The sequence below is a fragment of the Cavia porcellus genome, unplaced genomic scaffold, assembly GCF_034190915.1.
Source record: "Cavia porcellus strain 051 isolate PalLab524CR breed Dunkin Hartley unplaced genomic scaffold, mCavPor4.1 scaffold_16, whole genome shotgun sequence".
In the NCBI taxonomy this organism is placed as follows: Eukaryota; Metazoa; Chordata; class Mammalia; order Rodentia; family Caviidae; genus Cavia; species Cavia porcellus.
This window is the reverse complement of record NW_026947499.1, coordinates 32,452,692-32,468,254: the sequence shown is the minus strand read 5'-3', so window position 1 is coordinate 32,468,254 and position 15,563 is coordinate 32,452,692. Positions and strand designations below refer to the sequence as shown.

Sequence of the window (15,563 nt, the reverse complement as noted above, 5' to 3'; positions counted from 1 at the left end):
TTTTTATTAATATTGTTAAGTACTGATATATTCAATGACTATGTCTGACGGTATAGTCAATTCTATTGGAGATAACAAGAGACAACATAGGAACCATGGTAGAACTCTTTGTACAACGGTCTTATATGTTTGTTTCATTTCATGTGTTTATAGGAATATGTTTTGTTTTGCCTTGCTTTGTTTCATTTCTCCCTCTAATATAGAAAGGATAGAAATACATGTTAAGACTCATGCATGTGTAAAATCTATAAACAGTTTATGAGAACTGATCTTATGACACATGATGAAATGAACAGATACTTTGAATAAAAAGAGACACTAAAATACCCAGTGCTGATCCTGGAGTGTCATAATGTGAAACCCAGCAATACTATTATTCTTTGTTCAGAATGATTTTAACCTGCTTGAGTTTGTTTAATTTAAACATAAATGAAAATATGGATAACTGCATGTATATTTAAGTGTATTGGATTGACAACCATGTTACTAAGTTTTGTTGGATAGTTGAACAGAACTGTTTGTATTCTCACTGTTTGAATTCCCACTTTGCATGTTCCATTTTTATATCTTGAACAAGTATTTGTAAAATGGCAATATGTAAACATCAACTAGTGATTTCTTACTGTTTATTTTTTCTCTGATTATATGTATTATTTCTACATATTTTCTGTTTTGTTTATTCTTTATTTAAATAAATTTTTAAAAACCACAGATTTTTTTATTCATCCCTCAGTTGATGGGCACTATTGTTGATTCCAAGATCTGGCTAATACAAATTGTACTACTATAAACATGGGTGCACATATATCACTGTGGTATGATGTTTTCAGTTCTTCTGGGAATATGCCTAGAAGTGGAATAGCTTAAACAAATGGGACTTCCAATCCCAACTTTCTGAGAAATCTCCAGACTGACCACCACAGTGGCTACACCAGTCTACACTCCCACCAACAGTGCAAGAGAGTTCCTTTTTCCCCAAAGCCTCTCCAGCATTTGTTGTTGGTAGTTTTCTTGATCTGGCCATTCTTTCAGCAGTGAGATGGAATCTCAGTGTGGTTTCAATTTGCATTTCTCTAATGAGTAATGATGATGAACATTTTTTCATGTATTTATTTGCGATTTGTATTTCTTCATCTGAGAAGTGTGTATTCATCTCAGATGCCCATTTTTGATTGGATTTTTGAATTTTGGGGGTCTGATTTTTTAAAAAATTCTTTATATGTTTTAGACAGAAGTCCTTTGTGTGAGGGGCAGTTCACTAAGATTTTTTCCCAGTTTGTGGGTTTTATTTTCACTATGCTGGAGATTTGTTTTGATATGCAGAAACTTTTTAATAAGATGTGATCCCAGCTATTGATTCTAGGAAGTATTTCCTGGGCAGTTTGATTCCTGTTCATGGACTCTTTACCTACCCCTATGTCTTCAAGATTTTTACCTAATTTGTCTTCTAACAGATTGAGTGTTTCTGTGTTAATATTAAAATTTTTGATCCATTTAGATTTTAGTTTAGTATATGGTGATAGGCATGGGTCTAGTTTTAGTTTTCGGCATGTGGAGAGCCAGTTTTTCAAGCAACATTTATTAAGGACACTGTCATTCTTCCAGTGAACATGTTTGGCCCCTTTATCAAAGATAAGGTGGTTGAGTGTGTTGGTAGTTGTGGTTGTATCTTCTAATCTATTCCATTGATCTTCGGCTCTATTTTTTTCCAGTACCATGTTGATTTTGTTACACTTGCTTTGTAGTATAACTTCAAGTCAGGGATTGTGATGCCTCCTTCCTTGTCTTTGCTGCTTAGAATTACTTTTGCTATTCTAGGTCTCTTCTGGTTCCAGATGAATTTTAGGATTGATTTCTCTAGATTTGTGAGGTATGTTGATGGTATTTTTATTGGGATTGCATCAAGTCTGTATAACAGTTTTGGGAGAATGGCCATTTTCACAATATTTATTCTTCCTATCCATGAGCAAGGGATGTCTTTTCATTTTCTGAGATCCTCTTCAATTTCTTTTTTCAAGGTATTATAATTTTACCTGTGTAAATCTTTTACTACTTTTATAAGATTAATTCCTAAGTATTTCATTTTTTTGGATGTTAGTGTGAAGTGTGTGGTTTCTTTTATTTTTTTCTCAGTGATTTTTTTGTTAGTGTATAGAAATGCTATTCATTTTTGAGTATTGATTTTGTATCCAGCTACATTGCTGAATTTATTTATTATATCTAGGAGTCTTTCATGGAGTTTTGAGGGCTTTTTTATGTAGAGTATCATGTCACCTGCAAATAATGATAATTTAACGTCCTCTTTTCCTATCTTTACCCATTTTATTTCTCTCTCTTGTTCTATTGCTCTGGCTGGTATTTTCAGTACTATGTTAAATAGGAGCAGTAATAAGGGACATCCTTGTTTTGTGCCTGATTTTAAGGTAAAGGCCTTCAGTTTTTGGCCATTTAATATGGTACTGGCTGTTGGTTTATCATAGATGGCCTTTATTATATTGAGGTAAAGACCATCTATTCCAATTTTCTGTAGGGTTCTTATCATGAATGAATGTTGGGCCTTATCAAAAGCTTTTTTGCATCTATAGAGATGATCATGTGATTCTTAATTCTGGCTTTATTGTTTTGGTGGATTACATTTATTGACTTATGTATATCGAACCATCCCTGCATGCCTGGGATGAATCCCACTTGGTCGTGTTGTATAATCTTCTTGATGATTTGCTGCATCTTGTTTGCCAATAATTTATTGAGGATTTTTGCATCTGTGTTCATTAGGGAGATTGGTCTGTAGTTCTTTTTTGGTTGGGTCTTTCTCAGGTTTTGGTACTAGAGTAATATTTGCTTCCAGGAATGACTTAAGAAGAATTGTTTCCCTTTCAATTTCATTGAAGAGTTTGTGAGGAGTCGCAGCAGTAAGTCTTCTTTGTATTTCTTGTAGAATTCTGCAGTGAATCTGTTTGGGCCTGGCCTCTTCTTTGTAGGTAAGGATTTAATTACATTATCGATTTCATTAATAGAAATTGAGTTATTCAGCAGTTTTACATCTTGTTGACCCAGCTTGGGTACTTCATATGTTTCTAGGAATCTGTCCGTTTCTTCTGTGTTATCGAACCTATGAGAGTAGATGTTTTTGATATAGATGTTGATGATCTTCTGTATTTCCACAGAGTCTGTAGTGATTTTGCTTTTTTCATTCTTTATTGCATTAATTTGAGCTTTTTCTTTCCTTTTTAAAATAAGGTTGGCTAGGGGCTTATGAATTTTATTTATTCTTTCAAAGAACCAACTCTTTGATTCATTGCTTTTTTTGAATTGTTTTCTTAGTCTCTATTATATTAATTTCTGCTCTGGTTTTCATAATTTCCTCCCTTCTTTTGGCTTTGGGCTTGATTTGCTCTTGTTTTTGTAGATGTTTGAGGTGCAGCAACAGGTTGTTTATTTGTATTCATTCTGTTTTCCTGATATGGGAACTCAGTGCAATAAATTTTCCTGTGAGGAATGATTTCATTGCATCCCACTGATTCAGGTAGGTTGTATTTGTATTTTTGTTTGCTTGTAAGTATTGTTTAATTTCTTCTTTAATTTCCTCTGTGACCCACTGATTGCTCAAGAGTGTATTATTCAATTTCTATGTGTTTTGGGGGTTTTTGCAGTTTCTTTTATCATTAATATCTAGTTTCATGGCACTATGATCTGATAATATGGATGGGATAATTTCCATTCTTTTGTATTGATTTACATATCTTCTGTGAGCTAGTAAATGGCCTATTTTAGAGAATGTCCCATGTGCTGCTGAGAAGAATGTATATTCGGATGTTGTTGGATGGAATACTCTGTGTATGTCTACCACGTTCATTTGTTCACAGATGTGATTATGTTCTGTTATTTCTTTGCTTATTTTCTCTCTGGTTGATCGGTTCCTTGGTGTCAGTGGTGTGTTAAGATCTCCTGTTATAATTGTGTTATTGCTAATTTGATTTTCATTTCTATTAATAGAGTTGGGTGCTCTGGAATTTGATACATATATGTTTAAGAGAGTTATCGCTTCCACTTGAAGTTTTCCCCTAACCAGTATGTAGTGACATTCTTTATCTCTTAGGATCATTCTTGGTTTGAAGTTCACATTATCTGCAAACAAAATAGCTACCCCTGCTTTTTTTTCAGTTCCTGTTGCATGAAATATTGTTTTCCATCGTTTGACTTTCAGTCTGTGAGCTTCCTTTTGGGTTAGATGTGTTTCTTGCAGACAGCATATGGTTGGTTGTCGTTTCTTGATCCATTCTGCCAGTCTGTTTCTTTTAATTGGTGAATTGAGACCATTTACATTGATGGTTACATTGATGGTTATGACTGCTATATATTGGCTTATTGTTGACATATTATCTTTCTTCTGTTGCATCTTTATCTTTCCAATCTGTTTAGTTATCTACTTTGCTTAGTGGTTTTTCCAATGTGTATCTAGACTGTCTTTCAGTATTCTTTGCAAGGTTGGCTTGGTGTTCATGAAATTCTTCAGCTGTTCTTTGTCATGGAAGTATTTCTCCATCCATTTTGAAGGACAGTTTTTCAGAGTACATCAGTCTAGATTGAAAATTGTTTTCCTTTAGGATCTGAAATACTTCACTCCATGCTCTTCTTGACTTCATTGTTTGTGTTGAGAAGTCTGCTGTGATTTTGATAGGCTTTCCTTTATAGGTGATCTGTCTTTTCTCTCTGGCAGCTTTTAATATTCTATTCTTATGTTGGATTTCTGTGATGGTGATTATTATATCTCTGGATGTAGTTTTATTTTGGTTATGGCTATTTGGAGTTCTATATGATTCAGTAATCCTAATGTCAGTTTCCAATATCATGTTTTGGAAATTTTCAGCTATGACTTTTGTGAGTAACTTTTTGATATCACTTGTGTTGTTCCCTTCTTTTTCATTTATCCCTATTAATCTTCTTGTTTTTCTTTGCATCATTTTTCAGCTGTTGAATTGTTATTTCCTGATTCCTTGTTTTTTTTAAAAGATCTTTCCTTTCTTCTTCACTAGCTGCAATCTTGTCTTGCCACACTGACTGCTGAGGTCTTCTGTTTGGGTGAGAGGTTACTGAGTCTCCCATCAACCCAGCACTGCAGTTAATCCTCTGAAGTTCAAGGTTCTGGGAGGGGAAGTGGGAGCCAAACATCAACAGCAATACTTGTTCCAGGAGGTGGGGAGGGTCTTCGAGGGCAGTGGGCTGGCAGTGTGGTGATTGGGGTTGGTGTGTGGGGTGGGCAAGAAAAGCATGCCTAGCACAAGGAAGGCCTCTCCAAGGGCGGCATTTCGCTCCTGGATTTGTTATTGTGCTTATGCGGTTGCTTCCTTTTCCTGGTACTAGAAGCACTGGTTTCTTCTGAGAACTTGCTTGAGGAATCTGCTGTTACTTCTTTGTGGCTTCTTTACTTCTATGTGGCTTCTTTCTTGCTTCTTTTCTGGTTTTTTGTGTGATCTTTTACTTTTTTTTGGTGGAACTTCTTATGTTTGTGGGATGATTTTATCTGGGGGGATTTTTTTCCCCATTGGTAATATCTGACTGATCACTACTGTCCGTTTCAAAGTCTTCAAACTCATAACCACTGTGAACTTATTGGCCTAGTATGATAGGTTCATAACCATGTGTCTTTTTGTGCCAGAATTTAGCCTTAAGAAAATCCTCTTCCAGTGTTCAGGAAAACTGTTTTTGGCCTCCAATATTCTCTCTGACTTTCTTCCTCAAAATCATTACTATGCATCTGACTTGAACAGCTGGGTAACATTTTCCTTTTGGTTTCCTGGTAAGTATCCTTCATCTGTTTCTGTATTCTCTTATTTTTCACGTATCTGTTTGTTCCTGGATCTTATTGTGAGCATATGTGTGCTGGATAGCATTGCTAAGGAGAATCTTCCCCAGCTGAACCTAGGATATTTTTCAGTCCTACGCAGTAGCCTTGCATGGGTGGAAGGAGGAAACAATGTTAGAGAAACTGCACTGGCCCTAGTCTTAATGGTTGCTTATCTCTACTCACAGTCTTAGTGCTGTCTCTGATCCTATTAGTGAATATGCTCATGGAAGTTTAGTACAGATCCTTATCAGGGCAAAGAGATTCCTGTGTCCAGGCCCTGGTGCTTAACAGTCCCATCCAAAATCACCAGTGAGGGGCCTCATGTTGATCCTGCCCACATAAGGGATCCATTGCTACAGAGAGCAGAACATATAGTGTGTTTCTTACAAGGAAGACCTTCGTGTCATTTTGTAGACTGTAGTGACTACAATAGGAGGCCATGTAGGTTGCATCCCTGACCAACCAGTACTATGATTTACTACTATCTGGCAGGTGTTGGCTGTGACCTCAACTTGCCTGCTTTTTCTCAGACACAGCCTTGTCTTCCCTCTGTTTTCCTCCAGCCTGGGAGCGAGGCAACCTCTGGTGGCTACAGGGCTCAACCTCCCTATGGTCTCATGGCATTCTCACAGCTGAAGCCACAGAAGACACAGAATCATAACCCTGAATTTCAGAGTTCATACTTTTGGAATTTTGGCATGCACCTTGTCTTTCAGTGTCTTTCTGAGAAATCCCTCAGACCTAGCATGAATCAATGGGACTTCTAGGAAATCGCAAAGCAAACCTTCCCTGAGTAGAAACAGAGAGAGAGAGAGAGGGAGAGAGAAAGAGAGAGAGAGAGAGAGAGAGAGAGAGAGAGAGAGAGAGAGAGAGAGAGAGAAGAAATATCTGGAGCACCTTGGGGCCTCCATAGCCCATGAGTTACTGAGGAATGCTATAGTGTATATCCATGCACTGTGGGGGGGGGCTACCCCAATTTTGGATTGTCAATCCTGTAATGGAGTGAGCTGGCAGTTCCTTGATGACCTCTGTGGTTTTTAAGAACTTCAGGATGTGTCTCCCAGAAATGGGCATGAGCACAGTATGCAGAAGAACTTTGGAGCCACATTAGGCAAGATGAGTCTTGGTAAACAGACTTAGGACACGTGCTCTTCCATGATCTGGATACTTTGGATATATGCTCCCATGTGGAATGTTTGTTCCCCTGGTTCTGAGTGTGACATCTATAGTTGGGTGGGGTTGGAGTGGTGCTGACCTGCTTGTATCTCCAGGCTCTGGTTGTTGGTCCAGCCACACATCAACTGAGACTTTCATGAGCACCACTCTTGGTTAACAAGCTCAGTTTTCCTGGTGACACCACATTTCACCTGTTGATGTTGATTCTGGGTACCTTGAAACTCAGAACATGACACAGGGAATTTTGTCTGCAACACCAGTCACCACCCATCACAACCTGAGCTTCAGTGCCCCTTCCTGTGTGCTCCCTCCTCCAAAGATCGGATTCAAGCAGGGCTCAGCCTCCCTATAGTATCACAAAATTATCAGAGCATAGAGTCATGCCCCCGAATGAGTCAAACTCACATGACAAACCCCTGCCTACTTCCTGTGGCTGCAGGATAAAGAGGCCAAAATGCTAAGGGAGGAGGAGTGTGGAGTCTTGCCAATGTAAGGTCCCATTCCTACTGTACTCCTCTGACCCTTTCTGTCCCTTACCTGGCTACTGAAGCTCCTCCATGCCTGTCTCCTTCACAGATGCTGAGCCTGCTGTTTGTGACTCTCTGCCTCATAGGAGGGTCTGCTCCTAAGCCTCAAGGTAGGTCTTGATCCTACCCTGGAGGCTCCCTGGAGGCCATCCTGCCCTGGAGGCCTCAGAAACCCTGGCCTCTGGGTCCTGGGATGTGTGCAACAGGTTGAGGATTGCCTCTTACAGCTCAGCTTTCCTGAAGCTTTACATATTACTTCTAGCACCAGCCATCGAAAGAGAGCTGGTGGGCATTGTCGGGGGACACAATGCTCCAAAGGGGAAGTGGCCCTGGCAAGTCAGCCTGCAGGTGTACAACTACAGCTTGGCTTTCTGGGAACACACATGCGGTGGCTCCCTCATCCACCCGCAGTGGGTGCTGACTGCTGCCCACTGCATTGGACAGTGAGTATTTCTCCTGCTGTTGAGTTCTGGGTGCAATGTGGGGTGAATGGGCGAGGTTTGGGGAGTGGTTTTGGAATTAGAGACACAAATCCTGACTCTGAGTGGTTCTACTCAGAACTTTTGATCCTTAACCCATGGTGCTCAGTGAGTACTCTGTAATGGGCTTTTGGGGCTTCTTTCTGACCACAGTCGAAATGCTGATCCATCAACCTACCGCATCCTGGCTGGGGATGTATACATCTATGGAGACCACAAGCTGTTGAGAGTGAAACAGATCATTGTTCACTCAGACTTTGTTCATGTTAAACTGGGTGCTGATGTGGCACTAATACAACTGGGCAAACCTGTGAATAGCTCCGCCAATGTCAAGCCCATCAAGCTTACCTCCCTGAATCATGAGGTCACCCAGAAGGACAAGTGTTGGGTGACTGGGTGGGGCCACGAGAATTCTAATGGTAAGTGTGGGGCGCACTCCTGATATATTCCATTGGGAGCCTCAGAAGCTGAGGCCTAGGCAAGTCTGGGACATAAATTTAGGACTGAGGGCAGAAACACTTCATATTACTTGCACAATATAAGAGGCTTTTTTGGAAACAACAGCACACACACCTTCTTTTTTTTCTTTGGTTCTTTCAATGGCAGGTGGAGATATCCTTGGGTGAAAGCTCAGAGAATCTAGAGGAACATAGGCGAGTGCATTTTGGATCCTCCACATGTCTTGTGGAAGGAAAGTTGAGGATCAGTGTTGCTGAGACCTGGATTAGGTGTATCTGTTCTTAAGCCAGTCTTTGATGCCCCACAAGAATAGTCATGTTCCAGTAGGGGATGGGTGGGAGTCTGTGACATCAGGAATATTGCCACCTTCTGCTCTCTCCTACCCCAGGTTGGCTGCCACCACCTTTCCGCCTGCAACAGGTGAATGTACACATTGTTGAAAACTATGCCTGTGAGCAGCTACACCAGAATTATAGTATGGATGAACAAAACAACAGGAGGATCATCCTTGATGACATGCTGTGTGCTGGTGGTGAGGGTCGTGATTCCTGTCAAGTGAGTTCCGTCTATACTTATCTCTGTCCACCAACAACATCCATGCTTAAGAGCCAATATTCATTGACTCTTTTCATCCCCAGGGTGACTCTGGAGGCCCACTTGTCTGCAAGGACTCAGATTCTTGGATCTTGGTGGGAGTGGTCAGCTGGGGGGAAAGCTGTGGCTGGCTTCCTGGTGTATATGCACGCGTTGAGTTCTATGTACCCTGGATCAAGCAGTATATTCAGAGTTCCTCCTAAGTCCAGTTTACTGATTTCCACTGGCCAGCCAAGGAGGTGCCTGCTGCCCTCCAACAGTGCCTGGGCCTGCAGCTTCTCTTGCATGATGCAAGATTCAACTTCTTCCCTAGCCTCCTTGGAGCCCTAGAATTTCCTGAATACTCCAGGGTGAGAGCCTGTGCTTGGCTCTTGTGGCCTGTTCCTGAGGGGAGGTTGCAAGGTGTGCAGGGTAAGGGCCTGAGTTCCATATACTGGCATCTGAATTTGCTAAGAACCCAGCTGTTGGAGGACACCTGGAATATTTCTGCTTTCTGTCTATTCTGAATAAAGATAGTATGAAAAATGTTGATGAAGTTTTGTGCTGAGTTGAAATTGCCCTTTCTCTTATAACCAAAAGCAGCACTGACATTTGATCGCTTCTTTCCCAGTGAGGAACCAAGGCGTTAACCCTCCTCAGTTGGGGCTCATGTGAGTCCCAGGTCTGCACATGCTAATCCTTTTTCTGTGTCTCACATCCTGTCTTGTATCTTGGAACTCAGGGACAGTTATCAGCTTTAGATATTGTGTAGCTGTTCCTTCATTGACAGAGAGCCCCACCTGTGTCCTGAACCAGAACTTAACTATGTTGCCCAAGAAAGCAGATGAACAGCAATGAGGGTCTTATTTAACCACCTCCTTGTACCCAGGAAGGCACAGTTCTCCAGACTAGTCCACCAGAGGGTCAGTGCTTCAGTCCCTGCTCCAGATTTTCCAGGCCACCCACAGGAGGACATGAGAATTCAAGGGATGGCCTGTGCTCTCAAGCAGTGCAGCAGAGTAAAAAGGTAAAGACAAATGCAGTGATGAGTGAAGTTAGGGCTTAGGAACCAGACCGTAGGGGGAAGGTAGGCAAGGGATGTGAACATGTGAGTCCAGAATCTACATACCCTGCCCCTACCATCTCAAGGAACATCACTTATAAACACAGACCAGAAATTCCACAACAGGGCAAGAAGCAGCTCACTACCACTGTGGCCAGTGCACACTTTCAGATTCAGCACCCCAATCAGAGAATGGACACTTATCACCCAGCAATTGTCACCCTGTCAATTGCCACCCAGCAGGATCAAGAGCTGTTTCTGCTGATTGGCCAGCCTCCCTAGAAGGGGGCAGTCCATATACGCTGAGGTACCAGTGTTGTCATGGGGTGTGGAATGGTGCTCTCAACTGAAGTTTCACTGGATTACAGAGTATTATCACCTATGGATCTCAGGTGCAGCTCTGTTCCCTTGCTGGCTTCTGTCCACTGCTCTTTTTCCAGTCTCCGCTGAAGCAATCACTGGAGAGTTGGGAGAAAGTGACAGTTCCTGTTGTCTTTTCTGACATCTCTCTACCCATGGTCAGTCCTCAGGTACCTTTAGTCTCTTTTCTGTCGCACTTCTCTGACTGACTTTCTCCAAATGAGGAAACGAAGGTGAGATTACTCTGAATGTCTGCACTAGCCTGAGTAGATATATACCAAGCCTGTCTCTGTCTGCCAGCCCCAGTATGCCAGAACCATTAACGGGTTTAGATCTGGTTACCTTGTTCCCTCAAGGGCAGAACACTGCACAAGTGTCCTGGAGCCCAGACTCATTTGTGCCACACAGGTGCAGAATGGGGTTGACAGGCAGCAAAGCTGGTCTGGCCTAAGTGACCTGTGGCATGGTAAGGTGGTGATTCTTGTGTGAAGCTGAGAATGCTGGGGAGGTGTGAAGGGTATTGAGGGAGATGGGGAATTAGCACTCAGCCTGGCCTCCCACTGAGTTCTGAAAAATCTCTACCCCTGTTACTCCCATTTCAGCAACACAGCTTGGCAAAAGCCCTGGGGAGCCCTTGCTTCCTACCAATTTATAGGATCTCTAGGAATACAGGGGTGCATAGACAGTGGGCGGGTCTCAGTGGTCTCTCGACAGGAGTGAGTGGAAAATATTGGAGCACGATCAGGTGACACCAGTTATCATTTCAAAGGACATGGAAAACATCGTTTCAGGAGGGGCCATATCTGTGGCTTCTGAATGTCTGATTGAGTAGGCCCTTTTTCTTCTATGGCTGATGCCCTCCCCTGACAGCCCTTACACTACTCCTCCAGGAAGAAAGTGGTGAGTTCTCAGCTTCTCACATGCTGGACCACACAGGATTCTAGTGAAAGAGGCTCCAGCCCCCCTACCTGCCTGGGATATAGGATTTGGTGCCCCATTCCTTTCACTGCAAATTTCCTCTTAGGCTCTGACAATGACTAGGCTCCCCAGGATTTTGCCAGTAGTACTCCCAGGAGATAGGACTGGGGGGCAGTGATCACTTGAATTCCAATTGAAACTTTAATCGTGAAACCTGTGCCCACTGGATCCTCAGTGCGACCAATGAGTACTGTGTGCCTTCTACAGCATTCAAAGTGCGGTCCCTTCAGCATGTTTCTGTAGCTCGTGATAAAACTCAGATGAGGAAAGGGTCTTTAGCTTGCCAGTATTTCTTATGTATCAGAAACTGCATGAAAACTTTTCTCCCTTCTTTCAAAACAATTGACCCCGAGAAAAATCAGTGTAGTTACCACCAGGCACATGGAATACACATTTTGTGGTCTAAAAACTCTTGATAAATTCAGGGATCTTATAAGCAGAAGAGAGAACAGACTTTTAGAACAAGTATTATCTGAGGGACAGTGTGGTTTGGGAAAAGTTGCATAACCGAGATGAGAAAGTACCTCTCTGCTCATGCACTAAATCAGCTTGAGACAGTTAGGGGTCATGATAGCTCTATGTTCGCACTGATTGCTGGAATGACAAAATATGACCTTGAACACGGTAAACTGTTTGCAGTATGCCATGGTTCAATAAACCTGCCAGGATACCCTGTTCAAACCACAGAAGCAGAATGTTTGAATGGAATGGGAAATTGTCATAGAAATTCTTTAAAGAATTTTTCCAGCTTGACTTGCTCTTTGACAACTTAAAAAGCACTAAGTGGGGAGATTATACAGCTGGGCAATACATTATTATTGTCCCAGTAGCTCTACTGCAGAGAACATCTCTTTTTTGGAGGTTATGATCATGATGGCCTTGGTTACTCCTGGAAACCTAAAAGCCACTTTACTTGACAACACTGAGTCTACATTTGTGCCTGCATATGTTTGAGGGATGACTAAGAAAGCATGAAAAACTTGACATGACTGTCTTTTCCCTGTTTCTCCTCCCTTTGCTGCCTTAATTCTTGAATCAGATATCAAGGTGTTCCTTGAAAGACTGGTTATACAATAAAATGGAGAAAACGTGATTTCAAGGCTATGCACTTTTCAAATTTTGGGATCTGCAGCACTGCAATAAGCAACTGGACACTGTGGGTGGTTGTGTGGGCCACCACTAGAGTGGTAGATCCCACTCAGATAAGAGCCCCATTGCTATAGAGAGAAGCTCACAGAATGTGTCTCTGACAAACGTGGTCTTCATGTCACTTACCAGGCTGTGGTGGCTGTACCAGAAGGGCATGCAAGGTGCATCCCTGACTCCCAGGTCCATTGATTATCCCTGTCTGCAGATGTTGACTGTCATCTCACACCTTGTTTTTCCCACACACAGCCTTGTGCTCCCTCTCTTTTCCTCCAGCATGGGTGCCAGGAAGACTCTGGTGACTATAGAGCTCAGGCTCCTTGTAGTATCCCAGCATTCTCACAGCTGTGTCTCTCAAACGAAAACATTCATGTCCTGAATTCCAGTGTTGGTGCTTCTGGAATTTTGGCGTTCATCCTGTAATGGAATGTGTATGTGGGAAGTCCCTCAGAATCGGCGGCAGCAACGGAACTTCTAGGAAATCCCAAAGCAAAAGCCTGATGCTCTAGGGAAGGGAATAGTTTTCCATTAGTGGTAACACATACATGGACACACACATACACACACAGAGACAGACAGACAGACAGACAGACAGACACACACACACACATACACAGATACAGAAACAGAGACAGAGACAAAGAGAAGGAGAGAGACACACAGAGACAGAGAGAGAACACAGGAGGAAAAAGACGTGAATCAGCTGTGTCACCTTGGAACTCTTAAGGCCCATGTGTTACTGAGATATGCCATGGTGCTCACCATGGTCAGTCACAGTGCTCTAGAGTGTCAGATAATGGGTATGTATTCTCTATGATTGGGCACCCTAATTGTGAATTCCCAATTCTGTATTGAGATGAGCTGTCAGCTCCCTGATGAGCTCTGTGATATGTAAGACCTTGAGAATATGTCTCCCAGTAATGTGCTTGGGAATAGTATGCAGGGACAGCATGGAGGCTATTTCTCAAAGAGAGGTCCAGCAGGAGGCCTTGGGACACGTGCTCTTCCATGGTCTGTATGCTTTGTATGTGTGCTCCGCATGTGGAATGTTTGTTCCCCTTGTTCTGAGTGTGACTTCTACAGTGAGGGCAAGGTTGGGGAGGTACTGACCTGCTTGTATCTCCAGCCTCTAGTTGCAGGTCCTGTCAGACATCAGCTGACCCTTTTGCGAGCACCATCCTGGAGCAAGCAGTCCAAGCTCCCTGCTGACACTACATTTCGCCTACTGATGTTGAGTCTCGGTATCCTGGAATCAAGAACACGACATACGATCTTTTGTCTGCATCATCAGTCACCACCCGTCACAACTTGATGCCCAATGCACTTCCTGCTTGTCCTCATCACCAGGGCAAAGCAAGTTAATCCCTTGGGCACTTCCTATGGCTGCAGGATAAAGGAACAAGAGACCTAGAAAGAAGGACTGTGGCATCCCATCATGGTACGTCCCCTTCCCTGCTGCACCCCTGATTGCTCTGGCCCTCTCCATTTCTCACCTGGCAACTCCAGCCCTTGCATGCCTCTGTCCTCCACAGAGGATGAACCTCCCGTTTGTGACTCTGTTCCATGTGGGGACTCAGCTGCTAAGGCCCAAGGCGAGTCTTGATCCCGCATGATTCCAGCCCTTCTCTAGAGGACTCTCCAAACTCTAACCTCAGGCTCCTGGGATGTGTGCAGCAGGTTGAGGGTTAGCTGTCTCAGGACATGCCTCCTAATGTTCCACGTATTAATTGCAGCACAGGTCATCAAGATAGAGCTTGTGGACATTGTGAGGGGACGCAATGCCCTCTAGGGAAGTTGTCCTGGCAAGTCAGCCTGAAGATGTAGTTTCCACATGTCTGTCTGGAAGCACAGACCTTGTGGCTCCCTCATCTGCTTGCAGTGGATGCTGACTGCTCCCCACTGCATTCAACAGTGAGTACTTCTGCTGCTGTCACGTTCTGGGTGATATGTAGTGTGAGTGCAGAGGTATTACATCTGCAGTTTCTTCTTTGCTTTTCTTTTTTCTTTTTTTTTAACTTTTGTTCTGCTTCTTTTTGTGAGACTTCTTTCCCTTTTTTGTTTGTGCCATTCATGGGTAGATGATGTTTTCTGAGCCCTCCCCCCCGACCCCCATTGGTAGTATCTTGCTGATCACTACTGTCCGCTTTAAATTCTTCGGGATATAACTCCATAGCTTGATAGTCATATAACTTCTTTTTTTTTGTCTTTTTCATTTTTATCGGTGCCAGGGATCGAACTCAACGACCGCATACTTGCAAGGAAGGCGCTTATGAAGCTGAGCTAAATCCCCAGGCCCTTAATCATATAACTTCTTGTTTCAGGATTTAGCTTTAAGAAAATCATCTTTCAGTGTCCAGGAAATTTTAGCTTTTGGCTGCCAATTTTGTCCTTGACTTTGTTCCTCAAACAATCACTACATGCCCAACTTGAATTGCTGTTTAACATTTTATATTTGGTATTCTGGTAAGTGTTCTCCACCTATTTACTTTTATTTTCCACACACCTGATTCTTCCTGAGTTTTATTGTGAGCAACTGTCTGTCAGGAGACATTCCTAAGCAGGACCAGTCCTAGCAGCACCTGGGACATTCTTCAATTCTGTGCCCCATGCTTGTGCTGTGTGTGTGGGTGGGGGGAGGAAGTGGTCTGAGAGAAATTGCCCTGGTCCCAATCTTAATGGTTGTGTGACACCGCTCTTACAGCGTGAGTGCTCTCTCTGATCCTATTACGGAATATGCCCATGTTGGTTTGATTCAGACGCTATGAGGGCCATCATTTTCCTGTGCTCAGTCCCACTCATGATCATTAGTCAGGTTGATACCACCTACAAAAGGGACCTATTACTACAGAGAGCAGCATGCAGACTGTGTCTCTCACAAAGGTGGCTTTTGTGCTGCTTACTAGGCTGTGTTGGCTGTACCAGAAGAGCATGCAGACTGTATCACTAACCTGCCC

At 42.8% G+C, this 15,563-nt stretch overlaps 1 protein-coding gene and 1 pseudogene across 1 annotated transcript; one reads left to right on the top strand and one right to left on the bottom strand.

Moving 5' to 3' along the window:
- Positions 1–5,275: 5,275 nt before the first annotated feature.
- On the bottom strand, positions 5,276–5,925 carry LOC106025274 (uncharacterized protein NKAPD1-like; annotated as a pseudogene).
- A 1,547-nt stretch (positions 5,926–7,472) lies between these two features.
- On the top strand, positions 7,473–9,612 carry LOC106024995 (serine protease 29-like). The gene is made up of 6 exons (XM_023560816.2): positions 7,473–7,513; positions 7,601–7,661; positions 7,814–7,994; positions 8,184–8,449; positions 8,878–9,044; positions 9,128–9,612. Exons 2-6 carry the CDS (start codon positions 7,601–7,603, stop codon positions 9,284–9,286), a joined length of 834 nt encoding a protein of 277 aa, XP_023416584.1. The 5' UTR covers positions 7,473–7,513; the 3' UTR covers positions 9,287–9,612.
- Positions 9,613–15,563: the final 5,951 nt, after the last annotated feature.